Below are 19,602 nucleotides of genomic sequence, written 5' to 3'. Positions count from 1 at the left end.
ATGAGACCGTGAGAAGTTGTGTGTGTGTGTGTGTGTGTGTGTGAGACATCTTTTTTTGTTGTTCCCCCGACTACCTTTCTGCCTTGTCATAATCATAATAAGGAAGTTAACGTCCAAAATTAAAAAAAAAAATCTCCTTATTCAATTGTATACATATATACATGGGTAAATCCGAATTTCAACTGGAATATTTGTGATTTCCCAACAAATTGTATCCATTGTTGTCGCCACTTGCGGAATGATTTTTGGTCGCTTGAATAAAGTCACAGTGGAGTCAAAGGAAAGGGGTTTTAATTTTGCATGTCCATTCATTCATTTTGTACCGCTTATCCTCACGGGGGGGGGGGGGGGTGCTGGAGCCTATCCCAGCTGTCTTCTGAGGGCGAGAGGCGGGGTACACCCTGGACTGGTGGCCAGCCAATCACAGGGCACATATAGACAAACAACCATTCACACTCACATTCATACCTATGGACAATTTGGAGTCGCTAATTAACCTAGCATGTTTTTGGAATGGGGGAGGAAACCCACGCAGGGTGAGAACATGTAAACTCCACATAGACATTCATGAGACGGGAATCGAACCCGAGTCTCCTTGCTGCAGCCCTGAATATGTTATATTCATTCATTCATTTTCTAACGATTAACCTCACGACAGTCGCGGGGGTGCTGGAGCCTATGGACAATTTGGAGGCGCTAATTAACCTAGCATGATGGCCACTTTAATATTTTCAAAGATATGCAACATATTTCAAGTCATATTTCAGTTTTATGATGTAGGTGAAATGCTAGTAAAATAATTTTTTGTTTATTTTTTTTAATTCTGACTTTTACCATTTGATTATGCCTTTTTTCTCTTAAAGGGGACCTATTGTGCTCATTATCAGCCTGTTGTATTGATTTGTTGACTCCTATAGAGCAGCTACACACAATAACCCACACAGAAAGCTTACAGAAACCTACGGCCCGCCTTCGACCACACAGAAAACTTCCTAGAACTTCCAGACACTGCACCTATTCCAGCTGTATTTGTAATGGAAATGCATTGGAACGGGACTGGAGATTTTGTCCGAAATAGGCGAAATCCGTTATAAAAAATCCGATATATGCAATGAATTTTTATTGGAAATGCATTACAGAAAAATCGGTTCTTTTTTATCTGTCCGTTGTGAACGAATTTACGATATATCCGAGTCCGATATATCCGAGGTTTACTGTAAAACAAATTTTAGTTTATTTTTTTATTTCTTTTAATTCTGACTTTTTACTATTTGATTATGCCTTTTTTCTCTTAAAGGGGACCTATTGTGCTCATTTTCAGCCTGTTGTATTGATTTGTTGACTCCTATAGAGCAGCTACACACAATAACCCACACAGAAAGCTTCCTAGAACTTCCAGAAACTGCACCTATTCCAGCTGTATTTCCTTGGATTTCCAAAAACTGTCTTTTTTAATTTATTCCACCTACGGCCCGCCTTCGACCACACAGAAAACTTCCTAGAACTTCCAGAAACTGCACCTATTCCTGCTGTATTTCCTTTGGATTTCCACAAACGATCTGTTTTTAATTTATTCCACCCACGCCCCGCCTTCGACCACGCCCACTCCGCTTTTATTAGTTACTTTCCCAAATGCTCTGCCCGGAGTACTGCCGAAGCTCACTTTCTAATTCCGTCGGTATAGGAGTTGATAATAAATTCCATGTTTGGAGAAGTACAGTAAACCTCGGATATATCGGATTCAATTGTTCCCACTTGTTTTGTCCGATATGAGCGAAATCCGTTATATGCGTATACCGGAAAATGTACGTTTTACGCATATATCGGATTTACATCCGGTATATGCGTAAATCGGATTTTATCCGTTATAAAAAGGCACTTCCTTGACTATGTTTCCAATGTACCTGGACGCGAATTTCCGATATATCCGAGTCCGATATATCCGAGGTTTACTGTATATGCGCTCTAGCAGTCTCTCTACGCACAGCACACGTTTGAGTCCTGATTAGGATTATTGGAATATGAGCCTGTTGGATGCAATTTTCTTATTTCAACACCAACATGTTGATCTAACATTAACTGTGCCGAGTTAGTTAAAGGTCTTAGTGATCTTTTACTTTGCGGAGTACTACGTCGTCTTCACGCATTCAAACATGAGTTTTGACGAGATCTTACACACCATTGGGGAATTTGGAATTTTCCAGAAGCTTATTCTTTTTGCGTTGACTTTCCCACATGCCGTTTTGATCAGTTCTATGTGTACTTTCCTTCTCATTGAAGCTGACCCCAAGCGACATTGCAACACAGACTGGATTCTAAAGTCTGCTCCAAACCTGACTTTAGACGAGCAGTTGAACCTGACTGTTCCTCTGAAGCGGGACGGTTCTTTCAGCAGGTGCCGCATGTTTGTACCAGTGGATTGGGACATCCAAACCATCCGGGAGAACGGACTCAATGAGACCACGGTGTGTCAGAACGGATGGGTGTACTTTGATAAAACGTACGAGTCCACCATTGTCACCGATGTAAGTGATTGTGAGTTAAATTGTTACTTTATGTCGCCATGCGTGCTTATTTTGTGCTGTGTCGCTTTGCAGTTTAATCTCGTCTGTGACCAGTCCAACATGCCGACGGTTGTGAAGACGATTTTCTTGGCTGGTATAGTCGCTGGTTCGATCATCTTTGGACCTCTTATGGAATCGTAAGTAACTTTGTGTAGGATATTAAAGCTGCAAGCAGCGTTGAATGGGCCCCCCAAAGAGGACATTCCATTTCCTGTTTTGCTATTTTCTTTCTTAAAAGAAAAAAATCATTCTAAAGCCAAAAAAAATGTCGCAATTTTACAAGAATAAATGTTTCTTAAAAACAAATTTTAGTAATACAGAGTTGAAATATTAAAGTGTAATAAATAAAAAAAATCAATTCAAAAGACGTTTTGAATTTTCCAATAATAAATAATAATAATACATTTCATTTGTATAGCGCTTTTCAAAATACTCAAAGACACTTTACAGAAGAGTGAAGTTGAATAAAGCAAGTAAACAGAACAGAAGACACACCAAAATATTATATACAGTGAAGAAAATAAGTATTTGAACACCCTGCTATTTTGCTATTTCTCCCACTTAGAAATCATGGAGGGGTCTGAAATTTTCATCGTAGGTGCATGTCCACTGTGAGAGAGATAAACTAAAAAGAAAAATCCAGAAATCACAATGCATGATTTTTTAACAATTTATTTGTGTGATACAGCTGCAAATAAGTATTTGAACACCTGTGTATCATCTAGAATTCTGACCCTGAAAGACCTGTTAGTCTGCCCATTAGAAGTCCACCTGCACTCCATGTATCATCCTGAATCAGATGCACCTGTTTGAGGTCGTTAGCTGCATAAAGACACCTGTCCACCCCATACAATCAGTAAGACTTTAACTTGTAACATGGCGAAGACCAAAGAGCTGTCCAAAGACACCAGAGACAAAATTGTACACCTCCACAAGGCTGGAAAGGGCTACGGAGCAATTACCAAGCAGCTTGGTGAAAAAAGGTCCACTGTTGGAGCTATCATTAGAAAATGGAAGAAGCTAAACATGACGGTCAATCTCAATCGGAGTGGAGCCCCATGCAAGATATCACCTCGTGGGGTCTCAATGATTCTAAGAAAGGTGAGGAATCAGCCCAGAACTACACGACAGGACTTGGTCAATGACCTGAAAAGAGCTGGGACCACCGTTTCCAAGGTTACTGTAGGTAATACACTAAGACGTCATGATGTGAAATCATGCATGGCACGAAAGGTTCCCCTGCTTAAACCAGCACATGTCAAGGCCCGTCTTAAGTTTGCATATGACCATTTGGATGATACAGAGGAGTCATGGGAGAAAGTTTTATGGTCAGATGAGACCAAAATAGAACTTTTTGGTCATAATTCCAATAAGCGTGTTTGGAGGAAGAAGAATGAAGAGTACAATCCGAAGAACACCATCCCTACTGTGAAGCATGGGGGTGGTAGCATCATGCTTTGGGGGTGTTTTTCTGCACATGGGACAGGACGAGTGCACTGCATTAAAGAGAGGATGACTGGGGCCGTGTATTGTGAGATTTTGGGGAACAACCTCCTTCCCTCTGTCAGAGCATTGAAGATGGGTCGTGGCTGGGTCTTCCAACACGACAACGACCCGAAGCACACAGCCAGGAAAACCAAGGAGTGGCTCCGTAAGAAGCATATCAAGGTTCTAGCATGGCCCAGCCAGTCTCCAGACCTGAACCCAATCGAAAATCTTTGGAGGGAGCTCAAACTCCGTGTTTCTCAGCGACAGCCCAGAAACCTGACTGATCTAGAGAAGATCTGTGTGGAGGAGTGGGCCAAGATCCCTCCTGCAGTGTGTGCAAACCTGGTGAAAAACTACAGGAAACGTTTGACCTCTGTAATAGCAAACAAAGGCTACTGTACCAAATATTAACATTCATTTTCTCAGGTGTTCAAATACTTATTTGCAGCTGTATCACACAAATAAATTGTTAAAAAATCATGCATTGTGATTTCTGGATTTTTCTTTTTAGTTTATCTCTCTCACAGTGGACATGCACCTACGATGAAAATTTCAGACCCCTCCATGATTTCTAAGTGGGAGAAATAGCAAAATAGCAGGGTGTTCAAATACTTATTTTCTTCACTGTATATATATAATATACAGTAAACCTCGGATATATCGGACTCGGATATATCGGAAATTCGCTCACAACGGACAGATAAAAAAGAACCGATTTTTCTGTAATGCATTTCCAATAAAAATTCATTGCATATATCGGATTTTTTATAACGGATTTCGCCTATTTTGGACAAAATCTCCAGTCCCGTTCCAATGCATTTCCATTAAATTTCCCTCGCATATATCGGATGGCCGCATCGTGGCGCTCCGATTCGCCGAATCGTGACTGGCCGCTATACGACGTCATTTGCAGCGTTTGCAGCGTTGCCTGTGCGTCCAGGTACATTGGAAACATAGTCAAGGAAGTGCCTTTTTATAACGGATAAAATCCGATTTACGCATATACCGGATATAAATCTGATATATGCGTAAAACGGACATTTTCCGGTATACGCATATAACGGATTTCGCTTATATCGGACAAAACCAGTGGGAACAATTGAATCCGATATATCCGAGGTTTACTGTATATAACATTCATTGGTTAATACACAGTTAAAACATGAGTAAAAGCGGGGGTGGGGCAAAGCAATTAATTACCCTTAGAATTATTGATTGTTTTGTTCATTTAAAATCGGCCACCATTTCATCAAAACAGTACAATATAGATTTGCATATATTAACAGTTCCAATGAATCAAGCTTAAAGATATCATACAAGTCTAAAAAAAAACACTCTTTCATAGCAGATTACAGCAGTTTTTAGGTAATGGGTTATTATAAGCTTTATCGTTATTTTATTTTATTTTTTTTAATTATGTCAACAAATTTTAGTATTTGTGTTTGAATTTTGCTTTGTTCAATATTAAAATATTTTATACTAATATTGACAAAGTAGTTTAACTTGTTGAACATTCATATTATCATTATAGGTGTTTCCTACCATGAAATAATGAGGGTAGTTTCAGTCTTCTTGTTACCTTTCCTTATAATACTGTTTAAAATGGCTTGTCTAATAGTTGACTGTAATATTCCTTTTTAGACAGTCTTAAGATTGTGGTCAACTTATTTTTTTTCTTATGTATAATGTTCTTTCTGCTTCTTTAGTCTGTTGAATGATGGGTTTCCTGTATAATGTGTTATTCCTCTTACAAGCATTGTTAAGTCCTTTTGTCATCCATGGCTGATTGTTTTTATTTTACTCTCCAGGGTACCGTTCTTATGGTACAGGTCTTGACTCTGTCCTCTGAACGTAGTCTTTGTAGTCTCTATCGGTATTTTCTTATAATGATGGTTATAAATAGTGAACACCGGTAGATGATCACTGATGTCATTAATTAGCAGGCCACTAGTGGGATTGTTATCATAGTCATTGGTCAATATGTAGTCCATTAAGGTGGCACAGTGGTCTGTTTTGGCAATCAAACTCTTCATTGTATCTATAAAGTCATCAGTTTTGGACACGATCCAAATCGGTTGAGAAATGAGAGACTTATGGAACTTTGACAAACTCCCCATTCATTGTCAATGGGGGAAAATGTCCCAGAAAATGCGGAATTGTGCAAAAATCTGGGCATTTTTCAGAAATTTTTTTTAGGTGGCTCCACTTTCTCAAATGAGCCGGACGTTTTCATATCAATGGTTAAAGTCGGTTGAAAACTGCGGAATTAGTTAGCTGTCAAAAAAGGGTGGAAAAATAATAATAATAATAATAAATATATGACCAGGGCGGCACTATCTATAAAGTCATCAGTTTTGGACACGATCCAAATCGGTTGAGAAATGAGAGACTTATGGAAATTTGAAAAACTCCCCATTCATTGTCAATGGGGGAAAATGTCCCAGAAAATGCGGATTTGTGCAAAAATCTGGGCATTTTTTTGAATTTTTTTTACGTGGCTCCACTTTCTCAAATGAGCCGGACGTTTTCATATCAATGGTTAAAGTCGGTTGAAAATTGTGGAATTAGTTAGCTGTCAAAAAAGGGTGGAAAAATAATAATTTAATAATAATAAATATATGACCAATTGGTGATGAATCTTATATGTGTGAATGCTCATCGGCAGGGCTGCACGGCGGTCGAGTGGTTAGCGCGCAGACCTCACAGACTTCCTTCTCTGTGTGGAGTTTGCATCTTCTCCTCGTGCTTGCATGGGTTTCCTCCCACATTCCACAAACATGCTAGGTTAATTAGCGACTCCAAATTGTCCATAGGTATGAATGTGAGTGTGAATGGTTGTTTGTCTATATGTGCCCTGTGATTGGCTGGCTTTTACCACCGTGCAGCCCACAACTTGAGTTTTCAATGAAAATTTTTGCTAAACCTTACTCCCGTTTTTCATTCATTCATTCATTCATTTTTTACCGCTTATCCTCAGGTAAGAGGCAGGGTACACCCTGGACTGGTGGCCAGCCAATCACAAGGGAGTATAGAATGGGAAGTAAGGTTTAGCAAAGGTTTAGCAAAAATTTTCATTTTAAATGAAAGTTGTGGGCTACACGGTGACAAAAGTGGTTCGTGTGCAGGCCTCACAGCTAGGAGACCCGAGTTCAATTCCACCCTCGGCCATCTCTGTGTGGAGGGTTTTCTCCGGGTACTCCGGTTTCCTCCCACATTCCAAAAACATGCTAGGTTAATTAGCGACTCCAAATTGTCCATAGGTATGAATGTGAGTGTGAATGGTTGTCTATATGTGCCCTGTGATTGGCTGGCCACCCGTCCAGGGTGTACCCCGCCTCTCGCCTGAAGACAGCTGGGATAGGCTCCAGCATGCCCGCTACCCTCGTGAAAATAAGCGGTACAGAAAATGGATGAATGTACAACACAAGTTCATTCATTCATTTTCTACTGCTTAGAGATGGCCGAGGGTGGAATTGAACTTGGGTCTTCTAGCTGTGAGGCCTGTGTGCAGCCCACAACTCGAGTTTTCAATGAAAATTTTTGCTAAACCTTACTCCTTACTCCCGTTTTTCATTAGTTCATTCATTTTTTACCGCTTATCCTCAGGTACACCCTGGACTGGTGGCCAGCCAATCACAAGGGAGTATAGAACGGGAAGTAAGTTTTAGCAAAGGTTTAGCAAAAATTTTCATTTAAAATGAAAGTTGTGGGCTACACGGTGACAAAAGTGGTTCGGGCGCAGGCCTCACAGCTAGGAGACCCGAGTTCAATTCCACCCTCGGCCATCTCTGTGTGGAGGGTTTTCTCCGGTTGTACTCCGGTTTCCTCCCACGTTCCAAAAACATGCTAGGTTAATTAGCGACTCCAAATTGTCCATAGGTATGAATGTGAGTGTGAATGGTTGTTTGTCTATATGTGCCCTGTGATTGGCTGACCACCAGTCCAGGGTGTACCCCGCCTCTCGCCCGAAGACAGCTGGGATAGGCTCCAGCACCCCCGCGACCATCGTGAGGTTAATCGTTAGAAAATGAAGATAACATATTCAGGGCTGCAGCAAGGAGACCCGGGTTCGATTCCCCTCTCATGCATGTCTGTGTGGGGTTTGCATGTTCTCCCCCTGCGTGGGTTTCCTCCCCCATTCCAAAAACATGCTAGGTTAATTAGCGACTCCAAATTGTCCATAGGTATGAATGTGAGTGTGAATGGTTGTTTGTCTATATGTGCCCTGTGATTGGCTGGCGATCAGTCCAGGGTGTACCCCGCCTCTCGCTCGAAGACAGCTGGGATAGGCTCCAGCACTCCCGCCACCCTTGTGAGGATAAGCGGTAGAAAATGAATGAATGAATGCTTACCAGCAAGAGTAAGGAAATGAGTGAGAGAACATAGAGTTGGAGATACGTCCAATATATGCTCTTGGTATTGTACTGATGTGTTCAGGTCACGATGAGGTTAAACAGGAGCGTCAGACTCTGTGTCTCCCGAACGCCCGCAGGTGTTACATGCATGTTTGACCGCGTTTGTGGCTCACCGCCATTGTCAACACGCTGCTGTTTATGCTAGTTTATGTGTGACTGTGGTTGATAAGTCTCATTCTTTCTTCCATTTGCACTTGTGAACTTATCAAATGATATCAAACCACATGAATAAGCAAATGTACCACTTAAAAGAAGTATTTCCGACTATAAAATCAATGAAATAGTCACATGGCACAATCGATCACACTACATTATCCCCAAGTCCTCACTGACGTTGTCGTTTGCCCACTAACAACTTTAAATCAAATCAACTTTATTTGTATAGCACTTTTCCTGCAAAGACATGCAACACAAAGTGCTTTACAGAATTAAAAACAATTACCACAATTCAAAGGAAAAACAATTACTAAGAAAGCCCCTCCCACCCTCCATACTAGACACACACACACACACACACAATCACACATAGTAGGGAGACATGTCATGGCACTGAGGATCAAGGAAACGCCACCTCTGGGGGACCAGCACCCGGGCCCCCCGACTCCGACAGACGGGCGGAGCCCCACATCAAAGGGCACAACCCCCAGCCGGCCGGGTCGAAGGGACCCAAGGACGGCACCCCCTCAGCAGACCCGACACAGCCCCCAGTGTGGAGGACCCCCCTCCTGAGGAAACACTGGAGTTAAAAGCTAAAGACTAAGAGCATAAAATAGGACTAAAAGTTAAAAACATAAGAAAAGTTTAAAAATTTTAGTTCAAAGCCTGATTAAAAATGTGTGTCTTTAATCTTTTTTTAATTAAATATCAACAGTCTCGCATTACATCCTAATGTAACTACTCTACTATTCTACTCTACTCAAACTATTTTATCACATCACTCAAATCTTAGCTATAATCACAGTAAAACCGATGGAAGCTAGCTTGTTAGGTCCGATGCCTTCAACTCCAAATGTCATTCATTCATTCATTTTCTACCGCTTTTTCCTCACGAGGGTCGCGGGGGTGCTGGAGCTGCAGCTACACATAATAACCTGCACAGAAAGCTTTCTATATCTTCTAGAGTCTGAACCTATTCCAGCAGTAGTTCTTTGGATTTCCAAAACGGTCTCATTCATTCATTCATTTTCTACCGCTTTTCCTCACGAGGGTCGCGGGGGTGCTGGAGCCTATCCCAGCTGTCTTTGGGCGAGAGGCGGGGTACACCCTGGAATGGTGGCCAGCCAATCACAGGGCACATATAGACAAACAACCATTCACACTCACATTCATACCTATGGACAATTTGGAGTCGCTAATTAACCTAGCATGTTTTTGGAATGTGGGAGGAAACCGGAGTATGCTGAAGAAAACCCACACATGCACGGGGGGAACATGCAAACTCCACACAAAGATGGCCGAAGGTGGAATTGAACCCTGGTCTCCTAGCTGTGAGGTCTGCGCGCTAACCACTCGACCACCGTGCCGCCCATTATTCATTTTGTATGTTAAAACATATTGGTAACACTTTACAATAAGGTACACAACATTACAGTACTTAGTGAGGAACAAACCTAACTAACTACTACTCATGACTTCCTCGTTAGTTCCTCAGTAACTACTCAAAATGTATATGCTTTAGTTCTTGAGCAACTACTCATTAGTTCTGCAACGGTTTCTCAGTAACTACTCTAAACGTACAGTAAACCTCGGATATATCGGATTCAATTGTTCCCACTGGTTTTGTCCGATATAAGCGAAGTCCGTTATATGCGTATACCGGAAAATGTCCGTTTTACGCATATATCGGATTTATATCCGGTATATGCGTAAATCGGATTTTATCCGTTATAAAAAGGCACTTCCTTGACTATGTTTCCAATGTACCTGGACTGGGCAATGAAAAGAGACGTAAGGTAATGAGAATTTAACTTTATTGGACTCTGAGCATAACAAATTGTTAATTAAGCCGTTCCAAAGCTAGGAAATGCATTGGAACGGGACTGGAGATTTTGTCCGAAATAGGCGAAATCTGTTATAAAAAATCCGAAATATGCAATGAATTTTTATTAGAAATGCATTACAGAAAAATTGGTTCTTTTTTATCTGTCCGTTGTGAGCGAATTTCCGATATATCCGAGTCCGATATATCCGAGGTTTACTGTATGTGCATTTGTCATTAGTTCCTCATCAGATGATTAATTCCTTAATAATTACTTGAAATGTACTGTATGTTTCTTAGTTACCTCGTCATTAGTAACTACTGTAAACTGATGGGCCTTAGTCATTAGGTCTTCATTACATCACTCAAATCTTAGCTATAATCACTGTAAAAATCACTGCTCGTTATGTCTGGTGCCTTCAACCCCAAATATCATTTTTGCAAAATTTACCATAATTATGCATAATATAATTACAAACAATACGTAACATCTAAGAAACAATGACGATTAAAATGTGATTAATCGTGCAGCCCTTTCATTTGAGTGTCACTTTTAGATTCGGTCGTCTGAGAACCACACAGGTATCCGCAGTCCTTCTCATCATATGCAGCTTTGTGTCCGGTGCGTCGCCGAATCTCTCCGCCTACATCGTGACACAGTTCCTTCTGGGAGCGACCGTAGCGGGTTTCCGAACAAACTCCACTCTATTAGGTTTGTCTTCGAACATACGTGGGGTTGTCCTGTTCTTAAAATACATGACACTAATTGTATCTTGCTGTCTTTTTAGCCACTGAGTGGTTGCAGGTCACCAAAAGGTCTTTTGCTTCCTGTTTTTGCCAAATGTTTGTTGCACTGGGACAATGTGGGATGGCTGGACTGGTCTATGTTCTTCCTACCTGGAGACTAACGCAATATGTGTTGGGAGCAGCTTATTTTCTTATCACCTTCTACATGTGGTAACGTAAAAAAAAAAAAATCACTGTATTTCCTCTTTGTCGATCAACTTTAACTTTTTCTTTTAAAATTAAAGGTGGATCCCTGAATCTGCAAGATGGTTGTTGAGTCAAGGTCGAATTGAGGAAGCAAAGAGGTTGATCAAAAAAGTCGCAGCAATAAATAAACTGGAAATCTCTGAGAATATGCTGGACTGCATGGTAAGCTTTGATAACACAACAAAATGGTCTTTATACTAGAGATGAATAAGTTGTTTTTCTGTCTGAATTATATAGTTAAAGGATCATGAAAAAAAGGAAATTGAAAAAGGAGCAATGAAAATAGTTTTTACCACACCGGTGCTGCTGAAACATTTGTTGATCATCTCGTTTGTCTGGTAAGTAAAGTACATTTGGGAATCGCATCCATGCATTTTTTGGTTTTGTTTTATATTGAAGTTCGGGGTAATTCCTAAGCTAGCTGTAAGACTCGGTCTGTCTTGATGCCTGTTCTTAGTTTTACAAGCCCACAACACCTTGGGTGGCTGGAAGAGAACTGTACCACAAAAGTATATACAGTAAACCTCGGATATATCGGAAATTCGCTCACAACGGACAGATAAAAAAGAACCGATTTTTCTGTAATGCATTTCCAATAAAAATTCATTGCATATATCGTATTTTTTATAACGGATTTCGCCTATTTCAGACAAAATCTCCAGTCCCGTTCCAATGCATTTCCATTAAATTTCCCTCGCATATATCGGATGGCCGCATCGTGGCGCTCCGATTTGCCGAATCGTGACAGGCCGCTATACGACGTCATTTGCAGCGTTTGCAGCATTGCCTGCGCGTCCAGGTACATTGGAAACATAGTCAAGGAAGTGCCTTTTTATAACGGATAAAATCTGATTTACGCATATACCGGATATAAATCCAATATATGCATAAAACGGACATTTTCCGGTATACGCATATAACGGATTTCGCTTATATCGGACAAAACCAGTGGGAACAATTGAATCCGATATATCCGAGGTTTACTGTATAGTTTATTGATGAAGGAAAAAAGTAATTTTGATCTATCAGTCTGGAAAATGTTATAAAGCCATTTGGGACACCAGCAAACCACAGTGAGAACATGGAAAAGTAGTAAACCTTTCCAGGAGTGGCCAGCCAACCAAAATCACCCCAAAAGTGTAGCGACGACTCATGCAGGAAGTCACAAAAGGACCCCACAACATCCAAAGAAATACAGGCCTCACTTGGGCCCTGTTAAGATCAGTGTTCATGACTCCACCATAAGAAAGACACTGGGCAGAAAAGAGGTGGCAGAGTTCAAAGACCAAAACCACTACTGAACTCGTCCCAATTTTGCCAGAAAACATCTTGATGATCTCCAAGACCTTCTGGAAAATACTCTGTGGTCTGACCAAGACAAAAGTTTTGTATCTGGCGTAAAAGTAACACCACATTTCAGAAAAAGAACATCATAGCAACAGTAAAATATGGTGGAGGTAGTGTGATGGTTTGGATCTGGAAGACTGGAACCAAAAAAATCCTGAAAGAGAATGTCCGGTCATCTGTTGGTGACCTCACTTGGGCCCTGTTAAGGTCAGTGTTCAAAGACCAAAACCAGTACTAAACTCGTCTCAGTTTTGCCAGAAAACATCTTGATGATCCCCAAGACCTTTGGGAAAATACTCTATGGTCCGACCAAGACAAAAGTTTTCCCCATTATATCTGGCGTAAAAAGGAATGCCACATTTCAGAAAAAGAACATCATAGCAACAGTAAAATATGGTGGAGGTAGTGTGATGATCTGGGCCTGTTTTGCTGCTTCAGGATCTGGAGCTTTGGGACACTAGGAAACCACAGTGAGAACATGGAAAAGTAGTAAACCTTTCCAGGAGTGGTCGGCTAACCAAAATCACCCCAAAAGTGTAGCAACGACTCATGCAGGAAGTCACAAAAGACCCCACAACATCCAAAGAACTACAGGCCTCACTTGGGCCCTGTTAAGGTCAGTGTTCAAAGACACTCGGAAAAAAAGGGCCAGTTCAAAGACCAAAACCACATCTTGATGATCCCCAAGACCTTTGGGAAAAAGAACATCATAGCAACAGTAAAATATGGTGGAGGTAGTATGATGGTCTGGGCCTGTTTTGCTGCTTCAGGATCTGGAAGACTGGAACCAAAAATGGAATGGAAAAAAAGGGTCTGCTTGGCAGAGTTCAAAGACCAAAACCACTACTAAACTCGTCTCAATTTTGCCAGAAAACATCTTGATGACCCCGTAGGAGGACTCGGTGAAGACCCAAACTCCATTGGGCGAAATTCGGAGGAGTTGGACAAAGGAGCCGGTTAGGGTCAAACCGTCTGGACTTAGGCTCCTGCCCTCATGACAAGCGGAAACGAAGATAAGACGGACTTTTATTTATTTGCTCGCCTCCCGTGAACTAATTACCCCGGTCCCTAAAAACCTCCACTGGCATCCCGTCCCCCCAACGTATCCATTTCAAAGTCCTTCTCATCACCTACAAAGCTCTCCACAAACTTGACCCCTCCATACCTCACAGACCTCCTTCATCCACACAATCCCCCTAGTCCACTTCGCTCCTCAGACTCAAACCTCAAACCTGGGGGAGACAGAGCTGTGCCCCACCCAGTTTTAGCTCTGAATGAATGTTTGGATATTGTATTTTAAGTTATTATTATTTTTTTTTTTTATCAATTTGTTTTTCCCTTGTAGGTTTTCAGTGGATATAGGCTACTTTTGTCTCATTTTCAATGTGGGTGGATACGGCATGAACATCTTCCTGAATCAATTCCTGTTTGGTGTCTCGGAAATTCCCGCACACCTTCTCTGCATCTGGGTTTTGGAATTTATGGGGAGAAAATTGTCCCTGGTTTTAACCCTTTTAGCAGGTGGGGTTTTTTGCCTCATAACACTGGCTTTCTCACAAGGTGACATCCTCTTTTTTTGAACTCATTTTTTTTTTGCTTTGTGTTGTTAATTGACTCTTAATTAATTTTTACAATGTACTCTCATTCCAGACAATGCAGTGGTTGTTACAGCTCTTGTAACCACAGGGAAGTTCTTCTTGACCTGGGCTAGTTCCGTGTGTATGGTCTACTCTCAGGAACTGTTCCCCACCACAGTCAGGTCAGCAATTAGAGCATCTCATTTGACTTTGGGACAGGGGCATCTTATGGTAATGGTTTTATTTCATTTGAACATGCATCAAATTGCAATTGAATGCATCACATAATCAGTTCCCAGTTCCACATGTCCAAAAGGAGTAGGAAGAAGCAAAGCTTATTAAATCCTACCCCTCCATCTGGTACTTTTACAATCAGTAACTGTTACATTTGTTCACTTCCTGCTTTCCTAATATAGTTTCAGTTAAAAAAAATAATTTTATTTAATTTTATTTAATTTTAATTTTTAAGTAGGAAGTGATATGACCATCCAATGACATAATGGGTACCATAGTAAGTGTCAATATAGTGATATGTATAGCACATCATGACTGGTTCAAGACTCTTCATCCTTGTATTTAGCAAACATCAACTGCTTGTATTGTTTCTTGAATTGGCTCATCGTTGTGCATTGTTTGAGTTCCTTACTCAATCCATTCCATAGTTTGATTCCACATACTGAAATGCTATGGCTTTTTAACGTAGTCCTAGCATATAAGTGTTTTATTTAAATGTAGTTCTTCCCTGAGATCATATTTCTCCTCTCTTGTATAGAAGTATTGGATGACATTTTTAGCTAATTGGTTATTTTTAGCCTTATGCATTATTTTAGCTGTTTGAAGATGAACTATATCAGCAAGTTGAAGTATTTGTGATTTTAGAAATCAGGAGTTAGTATGTTCTCTGTAGGGGGCATTATGAATTATCCTTACTGACCTTTTTTTGCAATACATTTAGCGAGTGAAGATTGCTTTTATAGTTATTAGCCCATATTTCCACACAATAAGTAAGATATGGTAGAACCAGAGAGTAATAAAGAGTGTGGAGTGATTTTCTGATTGAGAACAAATTTTGCTTTGTTCAATACTGAATATTTCTGGCCACCTATGTTGTATATTTGTAATATGAGGTTTCCAGCTCATATTTTCATCTTACATTTCACCTCAGGCAAACAGCTGTCGGTTTGGTATCTCTTGCTATGAGAGCAGGCGCCCTGCTCGCTCCGCCAATAAACTTGTTGGCCGTTCATCACTGGTCCATACCCATCGTTGTCTTCAGCACCCTTGCGGTGATTAGCGGCGTTTTGGTTTTCTTCCTTCCTGAAACCAGAAGCAAAGAACTGCCTGATTCTACCAGTGAGGTCAATGGCAACAGGTAATATAATTTTAATTCTACTTCCTGTTTAGCAACCACAATTCCCAGACTATTTTCTATTCAATTTTGAATTTTAAACACCATGAAGGATCGTTGAAGAGACTGTGACGTTATGTCTTTACAGAAATATGATCAACACCAAAACAGGAAGTAACTCCAGGCAGCCTGAACTCAATGGCAGAAAATTCACCAAACCTGGTCTCGGTCTTGGAATTACAATCCCTCGTTTATTACGGTTCATTGGTGCCACACCTGACCGTGATAAGTGAATTAACGCAATTTAGGATTTTTTTAATTAGAGCATAGAAGACTTGTTTAAGACCATCTAAATGTGTATTTTAGCATAGCATAAAACACCTCTAAAGTCAGATACTCTTGTATTCCCCAATATAGTCAACTTAATAATATAAATATAAACATTAATAAGATGTATTAAACATACAGTCAATAAAAACTTACAGTACAAAGACTTGTATTTTGAATATTTAGAATACTACTGCAGTAGCTAGCTGATAGCTAGCTGTTAAAATGCTTAATTTGGGCCAAGAAAACATACAATTTGTTTACAGATATGTATGCTTTGACTAATAATAGGTAGTATTGTACCACAAAACTGTACAGGATAGATTCATATTGTATAAGTTTTAATGTTAACATAAATAGCATAATAATATAAAATACAGTGGAACCTTGATTAGCGTCAATTTCTCCCGCTTCCGGTTGCCATTTTGTAGCTTAGCAAGCTAGCTTTCTGTATTGTGCCCTAATCGGAAACAAGGCTACATTTGCATACGTCCGCAACATTGACTGAAAAACATGCTAACCGAGGTTCCACCGTAAATGGTAAACGTCATCATTTAGTAGTATAATAATGTCATGTTTGTTGTTCTCCTTTTGTTTTACACACCTGAGTTCCCAGTTCTGAGTGGAGCCACAAGACACACCCTGAGCCACTTAAGTTAATCCCCCACAGCTGATGTTAGACTCACATACCAGCTGCCGAGTCCACGGCTTGGACTTCCTTTTTGGATGTCGTGGTAACACTTTACAACAAGGTACACAAAATTACAGTAGTTAATGAGGAACGAACCTACCTGACCCCAACCACGAATTAGTTCCTCATTAGTACTTCAGCAGTTCCTCTGTAACTACTCTAAATGTAGGTGCCGTAGTCATTAGTTCCTCATATGTCCTCAATAGCTACTCCAAATGTATATGTTTTAGTTCACCAGGAACGACTATACTCATTAGTTCCTCCTTACTTCCTCATTAACATCTCAATAACTACTCTAAATATATGCGCCCTAGTCATTAGTTCATCAGTTCTTCATTATTTTCTCAGTAACTACTCTAAATGTATATGTGCTTAGTTCATTATTAGTTCCTCAATAACTACTCTAAAAATATATTACCTTAGTCATTAGTTCCGCAATAACTACTCTAAATATATGTGCCTTCATCATTAGTTCATCAATAGCTAGTATACATTTATGTGCCTTAGTCATTAGTTCATTAGTTCTTCATTAGTTCCTCAGTAACTACTCTAAATGCATGTGCCTTAATCATTAGTTAGTCAATAGCTAGTATACATTTATGTGTCCTAGTCATTAGTTCATTAGTTCTTCATTAGTTCCTCAGTAACTACTCTAAATGTATATGCCTTAGCCATTAGGTCCTTATTAGTTTCTCAATAACTACTCTAAAAATATGTGCCTTAATCATTAGTTCCTGATTAGCTACTCTACATTTATGCGCCATAGTCATAGTTCATGAGTTATTCATTAGTTCCTCAGTAACTACTCTAAATGTATGTTCCTTAGTCATTAGTCCCTTATTACGTCTTCAATAACTACTCTAAAAATATGTGCCTTAATCATTAGTTCCTGATTAGCCACTCTACATTTATGCGCCTTAGTCATTAGTTCATTAGTTATTCATTAGTTCCTCAGTAACTACTCTAAATGTATGTGCATTAGTTCATTATTAGTTCCTCAATAACTACTTTAAAATATGCGCCTTAGTCATTAGTTCCTCAATAACTACTCCAAAAAGATGTGCCTTAATCATTAGTTCCTCAATAACTACTGTAGTTCCTCATTAGCGCCTCCGTAATTGTGAATTGATGCGCCGTAGTCATTATAGTTCTTCATGAGTTATTTGTTACTTCCTCAATAACTACTCTAAATGTATACCTTAGTCATTAGTTCCTCATGAATTCCTCAGTAACTACTCTAAATGTATGTGCCTTAGATCTACAGTAAGTACTGCAGTTCTTCATTAGTTCCTCAGTGACTACTGTGTTTTTGTGTAACTTGTTAAGTGAGACCAATGCAGCTAGGCTTTTGCTAATGGCTTAGCTCAGGACCTTTTCTTTCCACCTGTGAACTTATTTGTAGAACAGACTTTTGTTGGTCAAATAAAGCATTGTAAACATTGCCTACTCTCACTGGGTCCACCTTTCACACAAGACTTGACAATATTTATACTACATATTGTAATATAAAACATTTATGTTAAATGATAAAATACTTTATCCTCCATCTGTCCATCCTTCGTCTTCTACGAGGGCAGAACCCCAATCTGGTCTGCTGTCAATTTACCAGTCGATCTACGTTTGGCAAGTTCCATACCAACTAAATTGAAGTACCAACCTACATTTCAACCTCAAATTGTAGTAGTTACTCCAATTCTTGTCTTCAGTGCTTCCAGTCGTGTATGTGTATGTTAGTTTTGTGTTTGTCAAATTTCAGCTTCTATGTGTTTACAGTACATAATGTAATCTGCCAAGGCCTTCAGAATCAGGGGTGCTGGCCCTGTCATATACTATATATATATATAGAGAGTATTATACATTTTTTAAAGGTACTTTTTAAACCACAAGTCTTAATTTAAGTCTCAGCTTTACAGGCACGGGTGACGTACGGTCACTGGTGGAACACAGCATGGTCTCCATCTGCTGGTGGGATAAGGTAAGTTGTACTGGAACTCATGAATTACTGTACATGTGATCACTTTGGTGTGATACTTTGATTTGCTTGTTTTATTTCCGATGTGTACTATGTGAATATGTGTACTATGATACTCTGGTACTATGGTACTATTTTCCTTGTACTATGGTTTGCATGATTATTTCGTTGTCATTATATTCCATGATGGTGGTCGAGTGGTTAGTGCGCAGACCTCACAGCTAGGAGACCAGGGTTCAATTCCACCCTCGGCCATCACTGTGTGGAGTTTGCATGTTCTCCCCGTGCATGCGTGGGTTTTCTCCGGGTACTCCGGTTTCCTCCCACATTCCAAAAACATGCTAGGTTAATTGGCCACTCCAAATTGTCCATAGGTATGAATGTGAGTGTGAATGGCTGGCCACGGTAGAAAATGAATGAATGAATGAATATTCCATGATTGAAGTATATTTTCTCTACAGCAGAGGTTCAGCCTGGGATCAGTGATTTGTGATACCACTGATTCAGTTTAGTAAATTCTAGTATCTGTCATGATTAATGCGTGAGGAAACTGCGTGATTGGCTGCAACTGTGACTGTGAGTGACGGGGAGGAAAAGCTCTGCAGCTGACAGAAGAGAGTCACCAAACACAACGCTAAGACAAAGTCGGTAAAGTCTTCGGATCAGTTCAAAACTACGGAATCAAAGACTTGGAAAATGTTCCGTTGGAGGTTTATACTTCAAGATCACTGATTCGTTCACTCCACTTTCAATCAAAAAGCTATTCCGCCCCAGACAGATCATCCAATCATCTAGCAGATGACACACAACAGTACATATTTCATCACTTTTTTCAGACGGCTTTTTTCCTTGTAGTCTTAGAGCAATCGCCACCGTTATAGCGCTGCAGGAAATAGGGTATT

General features: G+C 40.1%; 1 protein-coding gene across 1 annotated transcript; it reads left to right on the top strand.

Moving 5' to 3' along the window:
- Positions 1 to 416: 416 nt before the first annotated feature.
- On the top strand, positions 417 to 18,542 carry LOC131125410 (solute carrier family 22 member 13-like). The gene is made up of 10 exons (XM_058066949.1): positions 417 to 2,525; positions 2,598 to 2,701; positions 11,003 to 11,157; positions 11,234 to 11,402; positions 11,477 to 11,600; positions 11,676 to 11,776; positions 14,131 to 14,345; positions 14,436 to 14,544; positions 15,528 to 15,734; positions 15,859 to 18,542. Exons 1-10 carry the CDS (start codon positions 2,154 to 2,156, stop codon positions 16,001 to 16,003), a joined length of 1,701 nt encoding a protein of 566 aa, XP_057922932.1. The 5' UTR covers positions 417 to 2,153; the 3' UTR covers positions 16,004 to 18,542.
- The last annotated feature ends 1,060 nt before the right edge of the window (positions 18,543 to 19,602 follow it).

Source organism: Doryrhamphus excisus, chromosome 3 (genome assembly GCF_030265055.1).
Source record: "Doryrhamphus excisus isolate RoL2022-K1 chromosome 3, RoL_Dexc_1.0, whole genome shotgun sequence".
NCBI classification, from domain to species: domain Eukaryota; kingdom Metazoa; phylum Chordata; class Actinopteri; order Syngnathiformes; family Syngnathidae; genus Doryrhamphus; species Doryrhamphus excisus.
Note: the sequence above shows the minus strand (reverse complement) of the source record. Positions and strands in the feature narration are given on the sequence as shown.